The sequence below is a fragment of the Cnephaeus nilssonii genome (assembly GCF_951640355.1).
Source record: "Cnephaeus nilssonii genome assembly, chromosome: 6".
Taxonomy (NCBI): domain Eukaryota; kingdom Metazoa; phylum Chordata; class Mammalia; order Chiroptera; family Vespertilionidae; genus Cnephaeus; species Cnephaeus nilssonii.
This window is the reverse complement of record NC_137077.1, coordinates 38556729-38574556: the sequence shown is the minus strand read 5'-3', so window position 1 is coordinate 38574556 and position 17828 is coordinate 38556729. Positions and strand designations below refer to the sequence as shown.

At 42.9% G+C, this 17828-nt stretch overlaps 1 protein-coding gene across 1 annotated transcript in view; it reads left to right on the top strand.

Moving 5' to 3' along the window:
* Positions 1-10971: 10971 nt before the first annotated feature.
* SYT10 (synaptotagmin 10) overlaps positions 10972-17828 on the top strand; it is a gene marked incomplete at both ends in the record, with an annotated part of 62577 nt that continues 55720 nt past the window's right edge. Inside the window, one exon of the mRNA XM_079775879.1 lies at positions 10972-11122. Within this exon, the coding sequence (XP_079632005.1) occupies positions 10972-11122 (151 nt within the window). The remainder of the gene's footprint in view (positions 11123-17828) is intronic.

Genomic DNA, 17828 nt, shown 5'->3' with positions numbered 1-17828 from the left:
GCGGTGACCACAGCCACAAGATGGTGGCGCCCAGTCCCCTCAGCCCCCCAGCTTCCTAGGGCCGGCCCGAGGTGCAGGCAAGCCTTGGATGGTGGCTGCTCAGCCGATGCCTGAGGCGCAGGCAAGCCTCAGATGTTGGCTGCCCAGCCGCCCAGGGCCACGCTAGGCTTAAGTAACCAGGGCAGGCTGAGGCTTGTGCTGCCGGCAGTGCAGCAGCAGAGGTGTGATGGGGTCGTCGCCTTCCCCTGACCACTGGGTGCCTCCCACCCCTAAGGGCTCCCGGACTATGAAAGGGGGCAGGCCGGGCCTAGGGACCCCCCTCCTCCAGTGCATGAATTTTCATGCACCGGGCCTCTTGTAGGCAATAAAAACAATAATACTGTAATAACTTTGTATTGTGACAAATGGCAACTAACCTTATTATGGGAATACTTTTGTAATAAATACAAATATCAAGTCATATTAGGTACACCTGACATAAGATATTGTATGCTAATTCTACATCTTTGTTTTTTAAATATATTTTTCAGAAAGGAGCTAATGCTATAGAGATATCCTAGTATGATTTAAAACAACTGGGACCTCGCTTTAGCCAGTTTTGCTCAGTGGATAGAGCGTCAGCCTGTGGACCAAAGGTCCCAGGTTCGATTCTGGTCAAGTGCATGTACCTTGGTTGTAGGTTCCTCCCAGGCCTGTGCCCTGGTCAGGGCATGTGTAGGAGGCAATCAATCAATGTGTTTCTCTCACATTGATGTTTCTGTCTGTCTTTCCCTCTCTCTCCCACTCTCCCTAAAAATCAGTGGGAAGATATCCTCAGGGTGAGGATTAACAAAAAAAAAAAAAAAAAAACAGAAAAAGAAAGAAAGAAAGAAACCTGCATCCTCCTCAGTGAGTAGAAATTGGAGAACATTGCCTCAAGAATGGTTTTAGGGAGGTTAATGGTGTGCTGTGTGCTGTGTAAGGTTATTCATCACTTCTTGCCTCTTGAGAAAGGTGCATTGCTACTTTTTAAGGATTTTGTGGGTCTCAACTGTTTTACTTTAGAATGAAATGTTGATCTGAGAAAGGCCTTGACAGGGAGTAACAAGGCTAAATTGTAACTGGTTCATATATCACGTAATCCTAAGCCAAAGAATGATGGTGATGATTTGTATTGGTATAGTGTTCCATAGGTTTTTGAGCACTTTCAAACTCACTGTCTCTTTTGAGTCTCAGGACAATCCTTTGATAAAAGTAAAACACACTGTTATTCTAACAGTAGAAAAGTAAATCGAAGTTCAAAGAATCTGGGTAAGTTATATACCACACAACTGGCAAATGACGGAACCCAGACCACGACTAAGGTTTTCTATCTAATTTGACTAACACGCACAATCTTTTGCTATTTTAGATTGGTTATTTGAATTGACTGGATATGAATGTTGGGGAACTGAGTTCTGGTGTACATTGCTAGGAATATTTTTTGGTTTTAAGGAGACCATACAGAACAGTGACTCTCTAGGTGTGGTCCAGGACTAGCAGCATCATCACTTGGGAAGTTGTTGAAAATGCAAATTCTCAGACCACATTTCAGAAACTCTGGAAGTGGGGCCCAGAATTAACAAATGACATACATTATTCATGGGCCCAGAATTTTTATTTTAACAAGCCTTCCAGGTAATTCTGCCTACCTCCATATCCTTTTATTAATTAAAAAATATTTTAAACTTTCATATTAACTTCATTTATACACATACATATTATATAGATTAAAATTTACAAATGTGTATAAATATGGCCATATCACTTACAGTTTTCTAGTGCAGTCTTTAAAAAATATACTCAAAATAATGGCAAGAATTCAAAAATAGTAGCACCTATTTTTGTAAGCAGGGATTGTGAAGAAAATATATTCTTACATATTTCTGGTGGAAATGTGAATTTAAACATGATTTCATGTACCAGAATTCTCTTCCTTGGGAATCCAGATCATATAAATGAAATATCAGTATATAAATAAATATTACAAGGATGTTTACCATTATGCACTACTACAACATGTGTGAATGCATGACAGAGGACCCACAGTGGTGAATAATGAAACATAAAGTGAATCCCCATGAGTAGGAAAACAGCTGAATAAATTCTGGTATATTATCCCATTGAAAAACCTATAGTCATTTAAAATAACTAGTTAAAGGTACCCAGTTGAAATGAAGGGATTTTGTTGATTATTGTTGGGTACAAACTGCACTTTTTGGGAAAATAGACATTGACAGAACAACACCTATTTATCTACACATCTACCTACATGCTTTTTTAATTATATGAGAGAGGAGAAGAATTTGACAAGATGCACATAAATTTCTTAAATGGCATAATTATTGGGGACATGGACTTTTTGCTAATGTGAATTAAGAAGTAGGTAAAGGCCATGCTATACTTTTATCATAACATGTTTTTATCAAGTACAGCTGCCAGGCTGAATAGCACTTTAATCTCATTCTGTCTACTGTATAATCATCTCATGAGGTTACAAGAAAATCAGCATACTGCAATAGTTCAGAACCTAAATTCTATAACCTTAAGATCTTATTCCAAATCCAGACCCTGTCTGCTACCAATGCATCATGGCCTAAGAAAGTCTACTCCAGCTCTCTGTAGCTCAGTTTTCAAACCTGTAAAATGGGAATAGAATAGCACCTGTCTCACAAGTTTATTGTAAGAATTAAGTGGGTTCACATCCTAAAAAGCTTAGAACTATACCTATCACTGTTCTAAATGTTAGAACCTCAGTTACTATAACAATTAGCTTACAAAGTACTTAGTTTTATATAGCAAATATTGATTATCATTATTAAATCACAAGAGGCCTGGTGCACGAAATTCGTGCACGGAGGGGGGTGTCCCTCAGCCCAGCCTGCACACTCTCCAATCGGGGACCCCTCGAGGGATGTCCGACAGCCCATTGAGGCCCGATCCCAGTGGGATGGGGCCTCAATGGGCAGTCGGACATCCCTCTCACAATCCAGGACTGCTGGCTCCCAACTGCTCACCTGCCTGCCTTCCTGATTGCCCCTAACCGCTGCTGCCTGCCAGCCTGATCACCCCTAACCACTCCGCTGCCAGCCTGATTGATGCCTAACTGCTCCCCTGCCAGCCTGTTTGCCCCCAACTTCCCTCCTCTGCCAGCCTGGTCACCCCTAACTGCCCTCCCCTGCAGGGTTGATCACCTCCAACTGCCCTCCCTTGCAGGCCTGGTCCCTCCCAACTGCCCTCCCCTGCTGGCCATCTTGTGGTGGCCATCTTGTGTCCACATGAGGGCAGGATCTTTGACCACATGGGGGCAGCCATATTGTGTGTTGGAGTGATGGTCAATCTGCATATTACTCTTTTATTAGATAGGATAGAGGCCTGGTGCACGGGTTGGGGCCAGCTAGTTTGCCCTGAAGGGTATCCCAGATCAGGGTGGGGGTTTCCTTGGGGTGTGGGGTGGCCTGAGCAAGGGGCCTGTGGTGGTTTGCAAGCCAGCCATGCCCCCTGGTGACCCAAGCAGAGGCCCTGGTATCTGGAATTTATTTACCTTCTACAATTGAAACTTTGTAGCCTGGAGCGGAGCTAAGCCTTCTGCTTGCTCCGTGGTGTGGCGGCAGCCATTTCTGTTGGGGTTAATTCACCTTCTATAATTGAAACTTTGTAGCCTGGAGTGGAGGCCTAGGCCAGCCAGGGAAGGTGGAAAGCTTAGCTTCCTCCGTTGCCAGGGGCCACCCTAGCCTGCTCTCTCCAGCTCTGTGGCTGCCACCATTTCTGTTTGGATTTGTTTACCTTCTATAATTGAAACTTTGTAGCCTTGAGTAGAGGCTTAGGCCGGTAAGGGCCGGTGGAAAGCTTGGCTTCCTCCGTTGCCTGGGAAACCCAAGCCTCCCTCCTGCTCTCTGTGGCTGTAGCCATCTTGGTTGGGTTTATTTGCATACTTGCGTTGATTGGCTGGTGGGCGTGGCTGGTGGGCATGGCTTGTGGTGTAGCAAAGGTACGGTCAATTTGCGTATTACTCTTTTATTAGGTATGATATGTATAAGATAAACAATAGAACTGACACAAAGCTGGTGCTCCAAAGTTAGTCTCTGTGCCTAAGATACAAATGACCATGTTACTCCTTTTTGAAGGACATATTCCACTACTACCACTCACTCTTCCTTCTACTCCCTCCTCTCCCAACTTCTCTGGAAAGAACCATTTATTAGTTTCTACTATACCCTGGTATTCCTGAAACAAGGATAAGGCTTTTATTGCTGACAACTAGAGGGAAAAAAGGCAGGGTTAATAAATGGCTTACATTATTCACTCAGCAAATATTTACTTAGTGACTATTATTGGTGGCACAGTACAAGACACTTGGAAAAGAACAGAGACAAAGGAAACAATGTTCTCTACCTAACAGTTTATCCAATTATTTGATTTAAATTCCATGTGCTACAAAAAGGAAATAGAGAATGAAAAGAAAGCACAAAGTCAAAGAATTCCGAAAAGGAAATAGACAGAAGCCAGGTCAAGAAGGCCACATTCAAGGTGCTTGGTGTATCTAAAGCACAATGGGAAGGCACCAAAAGTGACACAACCAGAATTGCCCTTTAAACAGCTGATTAAGAATGACGGATTAGAGACATGCAGGTGTTCCTTTCCCACCTAAAATTACACTGAAATGACAATAGAGCAATGAAAGCTATAAATCCAAAAGAACATAAAAGAATAGAAGAGGACACCGAAGACAACAAAAGGCCAAAAGATGTCAGCAGTTTCTGAAGATGGAGCAGGTGAAGGAGTAGAAACTGCTTAGCAGAGGGAGCTAAACCTCTAGAGGGAGACAACAATGGGAAGCTAGTGCTTCACCTCTCAGAGCCTCAGGCAAAACCAGAAATGGAGGTTCCTTTTACTGATTCTGCAAAAGAGGGGGCAAGGTGAGAGGCCGAAAGAGGTGGGGTTGGAGTTGTACTTCTTAAGGCCTCTTGAAGCTCAAGTCTCCAATCACACAACTCTTTAGTCAGGTAATTACCTTTCCCCAAACTTGCAAATAAAGAGAGTCTATCCCTAACACTATTTAACTAGAAAGAGTCCAACTCAAGACACCAAAACTACAGGAGAGCAGAATGAGGTCCCAAATTGAAAATGGAGTGTTAAGTACAAGCAGGCAGGTTTTAATTATTACTCTGCATCCCTAATTAAATAGTCCCTCTTTAATATTTGGGGGTTCTCCAATTCAAAATACCCTGAATCACCCATCAGTGAAGCCTGTGGTTATACTAGTAATCCTTACTAATGCACTTGGAGCTTCAACTCCATGCTATATTGCTCTTAACTATAACTGGAAAGTATTTACATTTAGTCATTTATATCAGCAGACACCTGAAATAATCCTACAGCATGAAGAACAACTAAACAACAACAACAGGATGTTATTTGGAGAAAAAAGACACAAGACAGAAATGGGGAGAGTAAACTAAAATACATTGTTAATATGGTTAGAGAAATAAGCAGATTATCCTATATAATAAAAACCTAGGTGGCGCCGCACAACGTCATCACAAGATGGCCACCACAAGATGGCTGGCAGGGAAGGGCAATTGTAGGTGATCAGGCCAGCAGGGGATGGCAGTTTAGGGTGACCAGGTCGGCAGGGGAGGGCAGTTGGGGGTGACCAGGCCTGCAGGGGAGGACAGTTGGGACAACCAGGTCTATAGGGGAGGGCAGTTGGGGGCTACCAGGCCTGTAGGGGAGGGCAGTTGGGGGCAACCAGGCTGGCAGGGGAGGACAATTGTGGTCCATCAAGCCGGCAGGGGAGGGCAGTCTGGGGTGAGATCAGGCCAGCAAGGGAGGGCAGTTAGTGGTGACCAGGCCTGCAGGAGAGGGCAGTTGGGGGCAATCAGGCTGGCAGGAGAGGGCAGTTGGGGGTGACCAGGCCTGCAGGGGAGGGCAGTTGGGGGTGACCAGGCTGGCAGGGGAGGACATTTGGGGGCCATCAGGCCAGCAGGGGAAGGCAGTTGGGGGCGAGATCAGGCCAGCAGGGGAGGGCAGTTGGGGGTGACCAAACCTGCAGGAGAGGGCAGTTGGGGGTGATCAGGCAGGCAGGGGAGGGCAGTTGGGGATGACTGGGTCAAAAGGGAAGGGCAGTTGGGATGATCGGGCTGGCAGGGGAGGGCAGTTGCGGGTGATCGGACTGGCAGGGGAGCAGTTAGGTATCAATCAGGCTGGCAGGGGAGCGGTTAGGGGGCGATCAGGCTACCAGGCAGGTGAGCGGTTAGGAGCCAGCAGTCCTGGATTGTGAGAGTGATGTCCCAAATTGGAGAGGGTGCAGGCCAGGCTGAGGAACAGCCCCCCCCCCAATGCACAAATTTTGTGCACTGGGCCTCTAGTCTATATATATATATATAAAACCCTAATATGCAAATAGACCAAATGGCAGAACAACTGAACAACTGGTCGCTATGACAAGCACTGACCACCAGGGCGCGCGCATGGAACATGCCAGCGACGGCTATGGCAGGATGGTGGAGCAGGTGAGTGCGGGGGGGGGGGGGGGGGGTGCCAGATCAAGGCAGGACGCCAGTTGCTGTCATCTGGGCGAGCCTCTGGTGGTTACTGAAAATTCTTTGCTCCCATGCACTGCGGTCCCGCCTGGTGCTCACACCTGCTGCTGGTGCTGGTCCTATCACACCCGCTGCTGATGCCAGAGCCGCCACTCACAGCCACTGTCAATGCATGGCGCCGGTCTCGATTGCTCGGCACCGTCAGCGGGTGTGAGCAGCGGCTGCCAGCCGCAATCATCCCTAAGGGCTTCTCCAACTCACTCTGCTCCTGAGGGGTGATTGGGGCAGCAGCCGCCACTCACACCTGCTGATGGTGCCATCTCATGCTTGCATCCACTGCTGGCACTGGCCCCAATCACTCTGCACTGTCAGCACATGGGAGCAGCAGCAGTGGGAGTAGGGTTGCTAGCAGACAGGGGACCAGGGGCATTGTGGGAGTAGTCAGGCGGGGGCACAGAGAATGGGCTGAGACCTACCCTGTGCCACCTGCAGCCACCCAGTTCCTTTCAAAGTGCACAAATTCGTGCACTGGGCCCCTAGTGTATTCATAATATAAGAAACAAAAAAAAACAACAAACAAAAAGTATGCATATTTTAAAACCATGATAACTAATACTTGAAACCGTAATGATATCATTATTCAGAAGGCTCAAAAGAAAAAGTCAAAGAAATCTCCCTAAAATCTAAGTACAAGGAGTAAAAGGTGTTAGAGATGGAAATTGAAGAGAAATACACATTGGAGATTCAATTCTGGTAGTAAAACATCCAACATAAATGAGTTCCAGGGAGGTACTGCAAAAAAAAAAAAAAAAGGAAGGCAGAGAATTATTGAAGGAATAAATCAATAGAATTTCTCAAAATTGAAGAACTCAAAACTGAGTCTCTGAAATGAATAGTGCCTGTCAGGATGAATGAACAAAGTGAATAAATGGACAATGAGAAGACTCCAAACCTTCAGAGTTGAGTTATAATAGAACTGGACTTCTCAGTAGCAATACCCATCCATGCAAATCAGAAGTCTGGTCATCATCCTCACCATTTGGAATAATGGTCATCCTTCATTTTTCTGAATTAAGAAATACAGGAGCAGGCCAAAGCATGTACAGGAAGTTAAAATTGGGCTCTTATGAATCTGAGTTAGCTATAGAACACAGAGAAGTAAGGTAGGGATTTTTTCCCCCAGGCCTATAACTTCTTTCTTTCTTTTCCTTCCTTCCTTCCTTCCTTCCTTCCTTCCTTCCTTCCTTCCTTCCTTCCTTCCTTCCTTCCTTCCTTCCTTCCTTATTAAATTAATTGGTTGACATTAGGTGACATGAACATACAGGTTTCAGGCGTGGGTTTCTTTGTTACAAGATCTGTCTATTGCATCATGTGCTCACTACAGAATTTTTAAGGTAAACTGAAATTTAATATGTGTCTTGGATTTTCATCCAGACCAATCTCGGCCGTTGCGAGATTTCCTCATTTACCCAACTTCTTAGTTCTTGTCTTGGGGGTTAAGTAATGTTTGAAATTATAATCTCAGAAATGATTCCCAAATTCCCCTTACCTTAGGGATATCTCTGCTTCAGGAGATAACCCCTACCCCTCCAGACTTTGACAGGGGCGTGGGAAGGGGAGAAAGAAAGAATCGGAAGAGGCTTGAGCAAGCAGGGAAATGAATGTTGAATGTTCAAGTTTATCACTCAAGAGGTTAGGTTAGCTCACAAGGGAATTCTCTTAAGTTCTTCCCCCTCCAAACCAACTCTTCCTCTACTTAATGCAGAGGTCATAAAGAAGGAAGCTGAGGCAGACACCCTTACAGTCCATATTTTTTACTATCAATATCTCATATAGCACTTCACACAGCAAATGGTGTTCAGTATCAGTCTAACATGCTCTCCTTTTCTTTATTGTTTAAGCAATTTCAAAGTGTGGGTGAAGAAGAATATGCAAATCTGTATTGTTTGGCATATTTATTAGGCTCTTGCTAGTTGAAATAATTGGTGATTTTTTAAAAGATTGTAAATTGAAATTCTTGTCATCTTATCCTTCATCGTTGAAAAAAAATTACCTTGAATGCAATTTCTACTTTTCCCTAACCCTTACCTGAGCTATTAATACGTAATAAGAAAAACTGGTTTGATTCACCTACTGATGAGCTGTGAGATAATCTAAAGAACAAAGGAAAAAACCATCAAAACTTTATGTATTAGTTTTAGATGAAAACAAAAATGTTGCAAGCAAATTCTGAAAAATTAATGAATATCCATATGAAATTAACTCTGTTTGTTGTGTAAACAGTAGTAAGAGCAGCAACCGGTCAGGAACAGCATAAACAAATACCAAAAAAAAATTATTTTCTGAATGTGTTTACTTAATATTTAACACTGAAATCAAATATAAGAGGGTCATATTAGACAGACCTTCTGCATTACTCCAGTTAAGCAATTAGAGTCTGTAAGTAGTATAAGGTACTCATTTGGTCCTCCCACATAGCAGTGTGTTCATACAGGAAATACAAAGCACAGCATTGTATTTCAGTCTAGATTGTGGAGAACTGGAGAGCAAGGACAATTGGAGAGAGCCTTATTAAGGTGTGTTACTTCTCTCCAAACATACAGCAGATATTTAATATTTTAATTGACAGTGAATTTATTTCTTTAGTCAATCAGATCTAAAAAACACCCAAATCAATGTGCATAAAGACAAAAGCAAATGAAGCCTGCAGATTTTAGTTTGTCTTCATTCATGATAAAAATAGTCCTAGTTATAGCAATTGTTCTATGAATCAGGTCAAAATGATTCAACTAATGAATGCTAACCTACTGGGAGGCAGTGCCTAATAATTATAGTAAGTTTTACCATAGTGTCCTTACAGAGGAAATAATTTATCATAAACTGACCAGTAGTTGGAAATAAGATTATCTATTCTACTAGTAAAAAATATGCTAACAAGTTCAGGATATTCCATTTCAAAAATCAAGAATCCTCATCTAATTAAAGGTTAAATCAATCCTCAGGTTACAATATGGGATCAAACTCTGCCTAAAAACGATCTAAAGACAAGGTAAATGCATGTACTATAACTTTGTGGTTCGTGTTTATCAACATTATTTTGTAGCGTTAGCTCCAATAAGTAATGTGCACCCGTTTACATTAAAGAAGTATAAGAACAGGAAGTCCAAGCCCCTCATTTTACAGACTGAGGTAAAGACCTGAGAGCAATTTCTTCAAGGGTAAGCAGAGGTTGTGTGACAGATTTGAATTTAACCTTTCTCCCCTTTAACATACAGGCCTTGTCTTTTCCAGACTTAAGTCCCTTGCACAGGTGCCAAAGGGGACTTACCAAGTGGTGTATTCTCAATTGCCATTAACGGATTAATCGACAGAATTCTGACTACTAATACAAACAACACACTTCGTTTTGTGATCTTCTAAGAGGGTAAAAAAAAAAAAAACCAAAGCAAACAATTTAAATTTGCCTATTCACTGTACTTATGCATAAAGAAAAACTGGACTGGGTGAAAAATAAATGCACATGTTGAATTTTACAAGTATTAATAATAAGACCTCTAGGTTAAATATTCTGTGTTAAACCATCACCGATAGAAATCATTTTAAAAATGCTTTCCAGGGATGTCTTTCTTCTGCCTATGGACGTCTGGTTAGATTATTCACCTATACATCTTTAAAATTTAACTTTTTCCATGTGTCTTCCGTTGGATTGACGCTTCCTTAAAGAAGAAGCGGAGAGAACACGGGAGAACGTATCTGTAGTAAAGTTGAAAGGACTGAGGATTGGTGGGGGCGGGGTCTGAGCCTGGGAAAAGTACAGAGAAAACTGAGATCTCTCCGCCCCGCTGCGCACCCACCCGTGCACCCTCGGCCTCAGCAGGGAGGCCCGGCACCAGCGCCGGACCGCCCCCTCGGGTGCCCACCCTCCCCAGCTGAGGGCGGCAGGGGCGCTGTGCGCTCCCCCTGGAGTCGTCCGGACCCGCGCGGAGCTGCGATTGGACGCGCCAGCCTCCGGCACCCGCCGGGAACACCAAAGCGCTGGGAAGGGGAGGGGGCCGTTCTTGGGAGCCCAGGGCTTTTGCTTCATTCCGTCTCCCCCCTCTCCTCCGCACTCCATTGCCCCGGTTCTCTAGGCAGCTCGCCTCGGCTGGCTCTCGGCGGCCGGGAGTTGGCGCACACCTCGCCGCCGCAGCCGCCTCGCGCGGGCTCCCGCCCAGCCCCTCCGCCTGCTCCCGCGCCCCCCGCTCCCGCCATGGGGCCAACTTGGGGCTCCTAAGAGTTGCCGCCTCTCCGCCGCGCGCGCTGCGGCCAAAGTCCCCGCGGGCGGGATATGGCTTAGGACGCCAGAGGTTGCCAGCCGAGAGGTAAAGGCCAGGGGAGGGCAGCCCACTGAGGAGAAAGAGGCCAAACGATGAGTTTCCACAATGAGAACCGAGTGAACAGCCTGTGCCAGAAGGCGCTGCACATCGTCTACGAGCTGTGTTTCGCGGGCCAGGTGGAGTCGGAGAAGTGCTCGGGCATCTTGCCCCCGGACCGAGGCAGCCAGGGCGGAGGCAGCACAGGTAACCGGGGGAGGGCCCGCTCGCGTCCACGCGCTCCCCTCCGAGCTCCCGGCCCCGTCCTCCCGCGCCGCGCTGGCGGCATCTTTAGGACGCAGCGCCTTCCTACCTTGCTCCTTCCTCCTACTTGGGAGTGCGGGCTTTTCCTGTGTTGTCTCCCCATCTCCACCCGCCCGGCTCCTTCCACTTCTCAGGTCCGCTCCTGGCCCGCCGTCTGGCTCCCGGGCTTCTGCGCCCCTTCGCCGCGCACTCCCACGCCTCGCGTCTCCCTCCCGGAGCGGAGCGGCTAGCGCGGGCTGCGGCGCAGGGGCCGCTCGCCTGGGGGACTTGGGCTGCCCGACCTTGCCCCCGGGCTTGGGGAAGGGGCCTGGCGTCCGAGCTTGGATGCAAAGAATTGCCTTGCACCCGGGGCTGCCTTGGCCTCGGAAGGCAGAGGGGATCCTGGAAAGGGTAACTCGGAGCTGCAACCTGTTGAGCACTTGATAGTTTCCAAAGCCCTTTAATATATATGATTCTCCAGGCTTCGTGTCCACGTTGGCAAAGCAGCAGGGGTGATTGATCGCCCCTCGGGACACGCACAGAGTGAGTGGAGGAGAGGGAAAAGGTTATAAATCCTTCCCTCGCACACGCTCTCAGACGCACCCCAACCTACAGGCGTCTTCCTACCCCTTTAGGAAACTTGGAAATAAATGGGATGGGATGAAGGAGGACATTGACCATCAGAAATCTGGAGATGGGAAGAAATCTCAGGTGGCAGACTTCTCTCAAGAGGGAGGGACGGAGGGAGGGGCCTTCTCAGAACCTCTGTTTTGGCCACGCTTTGGGGCAAGGGTCTTAACCACCTGCGCAATGACGTGGTCAGCCTGTTGTTCTGTTCACCTGGGAGGGATGGACTCCGGGTTTGTGGTTCGCGTGTTAGCCAGGGTCCCCCGAGAGAGTCACTTGTTGCTTTGGGAGATAAACACTGGCTGTGGGATTTTTGGCATAGGGTTTCCATGCCTCCTGGAGGGTCTTGTTTCTTCCCTATGCTCCTCTGTCCCTCTAGTCTCCCAGAGGGGCTTTGTGCGTTGCAGGTAGCCAGGGCAACAAGTAAGAGCTGGACCTCTAAGCTCTGCGAGGAGCGCTACTGCGGAGAGCCTTGCTTGCTGGGAAGGAGGCCAGAAGGGTGCATCCCCCCCACCCCCACCCTCCCCACCACCACCACCACCAAAACAGAGGGAGAGGGGATGGAGGTGGGAATAAATTTGGTTTAGCTTTTACGCACCGTAATTTAAATGGAATGTCTGCGGGGTTTTGAATGCTCTGATCCTAGGTGAGAGAAACCTAGAGAGAGGCTCCCGTGTGCACTTGGCAGAACCTGAGGAGATGCTGCTCCTTGGTCCCCGGAGCAGCATAATCCATTATTGCTGCTGTCCACGTGCTGGAAACTTGGACGTTTTGTGAATCTATAGTAACCACAACAGAAGTCTTTTCCATTTGTTCAGTAGGTGTTAAATTCCTAGGAATGGATGATACTCAACTATTAGAGGGAGCGACTGGGTGAACATCACATAGACGCGTGTCATTTGTATGGTTGCTAAGCATGGGGTAAACTGTCAAAATAGCGAGACCATAACTGGATAAGCTCTTCTGAAATGTCTTTAGGGATTCACATGCTAAAGATTAGACTCAGAAAAGAGTGTACAGTGGGAGAAATGACCCGTCTAAAGACCCGTTTTGGGGAGGGGGGTGTCAATTAATAGTTGATGCTGTGGAGAAAAATACTAATTTCTTCCCTTCCTTCCCCTTTGTGATCATACACCAAGTAGTGTTTTCCTGGGTCTCGGACTGGCTGATAATGTGGAAAATTTGTGAGGGTTGGAAACCAAATAGTACTAGCTTCTCAATCTTTGCAAATGCACAACTCTATTAGCCTAAGGTAAAACACAGTGCTGCATATGAATTGAAGAAAGGGTTCTGAGCTTAGCCTAAGCACTACAAGAAGTAGTGGTCACCCTAATTCCTTTGGACTCTCCCTTGGGAACAAAAAAAGGGGAGGTTAGTCTATAACAAATACATGGACATTTTTCCCCTTACGGGAAAATATATGCTATTCAAATGTGGAATTTAATTTGACATATGAATATATATATTGAGTGGCTGTCACTAAAGAAGACACTCTTCTAGGCTGTGTCTGACATACAAAGATGCACCAGATTTCATCACACTTTCCATTTGTAAATCTAGGCAACAGAAGTAAAATGCTTTAATTGGCAAATAAACTCCCAATATCAAGAGGTATCTATGAAGTGAATTCTAAGATTAGTTACCAAATCTTTAGTTGTATTAATCAGCCACTCAGCCTCACGTGTTTTAAAGTAGATTTTCTTATAACTTATGCACCTGTGACCTTTATCATAGGTTCCAAATAACACTTTCAGTAGGTGATCCTTCTACTCACTGTTCGCCAATTAGAAGCACATCACTGGTAGGAGGACCTCGACATTGAATGGTACAGTGGTTATTTACTTTGAATGTTAATCAGCACTGCCCAGATGGTGTCAGTTACTCTAAGGTTGCAGTGACAATTGCAGGCTTCCAGATTGCGTGTATTTTTAGATGCTTTCACACGGAGTAGAGGGAGAGAAATTGAGGTAATCCCAATTAAACTCAATCTGCATTAAAGAAGTCATGAGTTACATATTTAAATAAGACATTATCCTACAGGTTTTTAAAATGTCAATAAAGAGCAAGTTTCACCACCCCTTTCTCTGTATCAGCAGTAGCAGTGATATTGATATTGAGAGTTTACCAATTAAGTTGACCAATCCCATATTTCAGTAAAATTTGTAAAGACTTAGACTTCCTGCAGCTATCAGCACTAGTTACTCTACTCTTTTGGAACAGTTTGTTAAAGACATCATTGATGTCAACATCACTAGTACACTAGAAACTTCATTATGTGTAATTTTTAGAAAATCAGATTTTCACATTCTTTTTACCACTGATTCTCCCATCCCCTTAAAGAAATATGTCTACCTTGGCTGGTTTGGCTCAGTGGATAGAGCATCGGCCTATGAACTGAAGGGTCCCGAGTTCGATTTCGGTCAAGGGCACATGCCCGGGTTGTGGGCTCGACCCCCAGTAGGGGGTGTGCAGGAGGCAGCCAACCAATGATTCTCTCTCATCATTGATGTTTCTTTCTCTCTCTCCTTCTCCCTTTCTCTCTGAAATCAATAAATATCTATAATAATAAAAGCATAATATGCTAATTAGACTGGACGGCCAAACAGTGCAACGGGCTGTTTGGCCGTCCAGTCTAATTAGCATATTATGGATGACCTTCCAGACGAAGCCAGGGCTGTGAGGGCTGAGCCCCTTGCATGAATTTTGTGCATCGGGCCTCTAGTATATATATATATATATATATATATATATATATATATATATATATATAAAGATATGTCACCCACTAAATTATCTTAATGCACAATATGATTTAATACTAAAACACTTAGGGAAAATACAAAACAATATATTGGTCTCAAATATTTTTTTTAGATATACTGTGACTAAATATATGTAATATTTTCTGAGCCTGATTTGGGTTCATTTCCAGTCAGTCTTTAATTACTACTCCATGTCCAAATGCTTTTAAGGTTTTAGAAAACTAGGTTGTTTGCAAGGCAGACCTCATAAATCATGGCTAACCACACCCACTTAAACTTAGTCATATCACAATTGTATAGATCAGGTTTAATGTAAATAGTTGAAATAAACATTTAATACATCAATGATTTAATTTTGCATTTTGCCACTTTTAATTTGAAACTAAACTTTTAAAATAAAAGTTTTAGATGTAGTGCTGAGTAGGCAAATGGCAAAGAATTTCATTGAAGTTAATTATTAAGAAAAGAGATAGCTACGTAAAATTTTAAAAAGTTACATAATGATTTTCCTCTGTGGTTAAGGAATTTAAATTTTAACATAAGAGCTTAAAATGAGTAAGGGGACTTCATAAGTTTTTCTCTACAGACATAAAGCAATGATTACTCAGTTAATTTATTTATAATTGTTATATCATTAAACTGCTGAGTTTTACACATTCTAATCAGTGTATAAAGAATTACAATTTAGAAACAGTGGAATTTTTTTGTATGTGACTTGTAAATTTGGAAGAAAGCAAGTAAATCACAATGAATTCAGAAGTATGGACCATTTGAAGAAGATGCATAAGAGGATTTCATCCTTCCTCTCCATTGTCACTCCACTGATGAATGACCTGGTTCTTATATTTCTGGTCTCAGTTTTGCTTGCTCATCAATACATGTTGTGCTTTGTCTTAATTTTCTCTAAAGGGAAATGGACAACTACTTTCAAAGGCCAAACAGGTCCCAGCAAGCATCTAATTTTCTTAATTCTAAAACATCAATATTTTTGCAGTATTAGCAAGATATTTTCTCTTATAACAAATTAAGATCTATAAATTCTCTTTATTTGAGCAGTAAGTCTCTGACATCTGATTCTTATAAGATTGATTTTATGTACAAAGTATATAGCTACCCATTTTATTCAAATCACATTTTCTTTAAAACCTAATCATTATTGTAATCTTGTTTAGTGGCAAAAAAAAAATGTTATTTGGGGGGTATATCTGATTCATTTGTTGTATAAAATTCTGGCAGAAAACAAACATTATCATAAATATTTAATAAAATTTCCAGTGCCAATTAAAATGATCTATACTTGAAAATATAATTGTGTTCTTCCTGATTTACATTGTAATCTACTAATGATGTGCACATTAAGTCAATAGAATATAAACTCTTTGAGGACAATTGTTTGTTTACTGTTTTGTCCTTAGTGCCTAGAAAAATCTGTGGCTCCTAATAGAGTCTCAATGAATGAAAGAATGAATAGTTGAATCAATGAATTTGTCCTCAAGAAGCCTCAACTTCCTTATTTATAAAATTAATGGGTGGTATTTAATAACCTCCAAATCCCTTTTGTAAAGAAATTGCATATAGTTGTATGTTTGTGCCTCCAGTTTCTAATACAGTATCCTATGTAGATAAGCATCAAAATATTTAATTTCTGGAATGACAGGAATTACAGTACTTGAGGCATTTAGAAGCTAAAATGTAATGAGCAACATGCTCATGAAAAAGCAATGGACACCGTCACTATATTTGTGTTGTATAATAAATGTATGAGTTTACTGAAGTTCTACTAAAGTGTATATGTCTGTTTAATATATCCATGTATAGTAGTAAAAGGAAAGCCTGTTTCCTTAAGTAGAAATGAGCTTGAAAATAATATATCATTATTCAAATTGCTGATAGTCATTCCAGTTAGAACTAGAAATCATTGTTGTACAGTTGTGAAAACTAATGCAGGAAAAGTTGGCAACTTCCCTACAAATTACAACTAGTTAGTGATGGAGCTAGGAACCCAGGGCTCCTAAGATCCTAGGCTCAACAAAAAGTAGGAATAAGAAGAGATCCTGGGGGCATTCATGGTGCTAAAGGGCATTGAAACAAATGTTTGTAAAGTTTATTATACTGTTGGCTGTAATTAGTGGTAAACCATAAGATATCTATAAGATTTCTTAGTATACAATTATGACCCAAACCCTAAACTTTCTTTTTATTATATTTGCTGTCATCCAAGTATAAGATACAGTGTTCATTTTTTACTTGAATATATGCATGCATATGCAGTTAAGTATAGCAACTGTTTACTCATATCCTTTGCCAAATATATAATTGATTTATTTCAACAGTAAAATCTTGTAAAAGGTTTTAGTGTGTTTCAAATACACAACTTTGAACTGATATAATTATAAATATAGCTCCTTTTATATGTTCATAAAAAAAAACAATAATGAAAGCAGATATTAAATTACCAGTTACATTGTTTTTAATTATATTTTTATTGATTTCAGAAAGGAAGAGAGAGGGAGAGAGAGAGATAGAAACATCAATGATGTGAGAGAATTATTGGTTGGCTGTCTCCTGCACGCCCCTGACGGGGATTAAGCCCACAACCTGGGCATGTGCCCTTGACTGGAATCAAACCTGGGACCCTTCAGTCCGTAAGCCAATGCTCTATCCACTGAGCCAAAACGGCTAAGGTGTTTTTAATTTTTAATTAGAAAAACAATACATTAAAATTGCATTGGTTTATTTTCCCACCATATTTTAGCTAAGTAATTAACAGCCCTTATTATTATTAAAATTCAGTACTATGAACATTGAAGACAGAATATTACAAAAGAGATGAAAGGTATCTATTTAAAGATTCCAAAGTATAATTGGTATGAATGTGTCAAAGAAAACTAGACCTCCTGATAGGGAATGTTATTAAAGATCAATAAATTATTTTACTTGTATCTAATTTGTACAATACCAATTTGTTTTGTTGGTGGAATACCCAACACTGGCCAAGTTTAGAAACAAAATCCCTGACTGAAGAGATAGCTTCTTATTATTATCTCATACATTAGTTTTCCTTTTCCTCATAACATTAAATATCCTAAGTGGCCACTGAAGCTGTGAGAGCTGACATTAACATGACCTATGTAGACTATTAGAAAACAAAACACCACATATAATTGGAATTGTGCTGTGATGGCCTCAGAGCTACAAAAGTAGAATCATCTTGGGGTGGTTGGGACGGGATGGGGGAGGCGACTGATATTAATAACTATTTATTTCATTCAGGTACACCC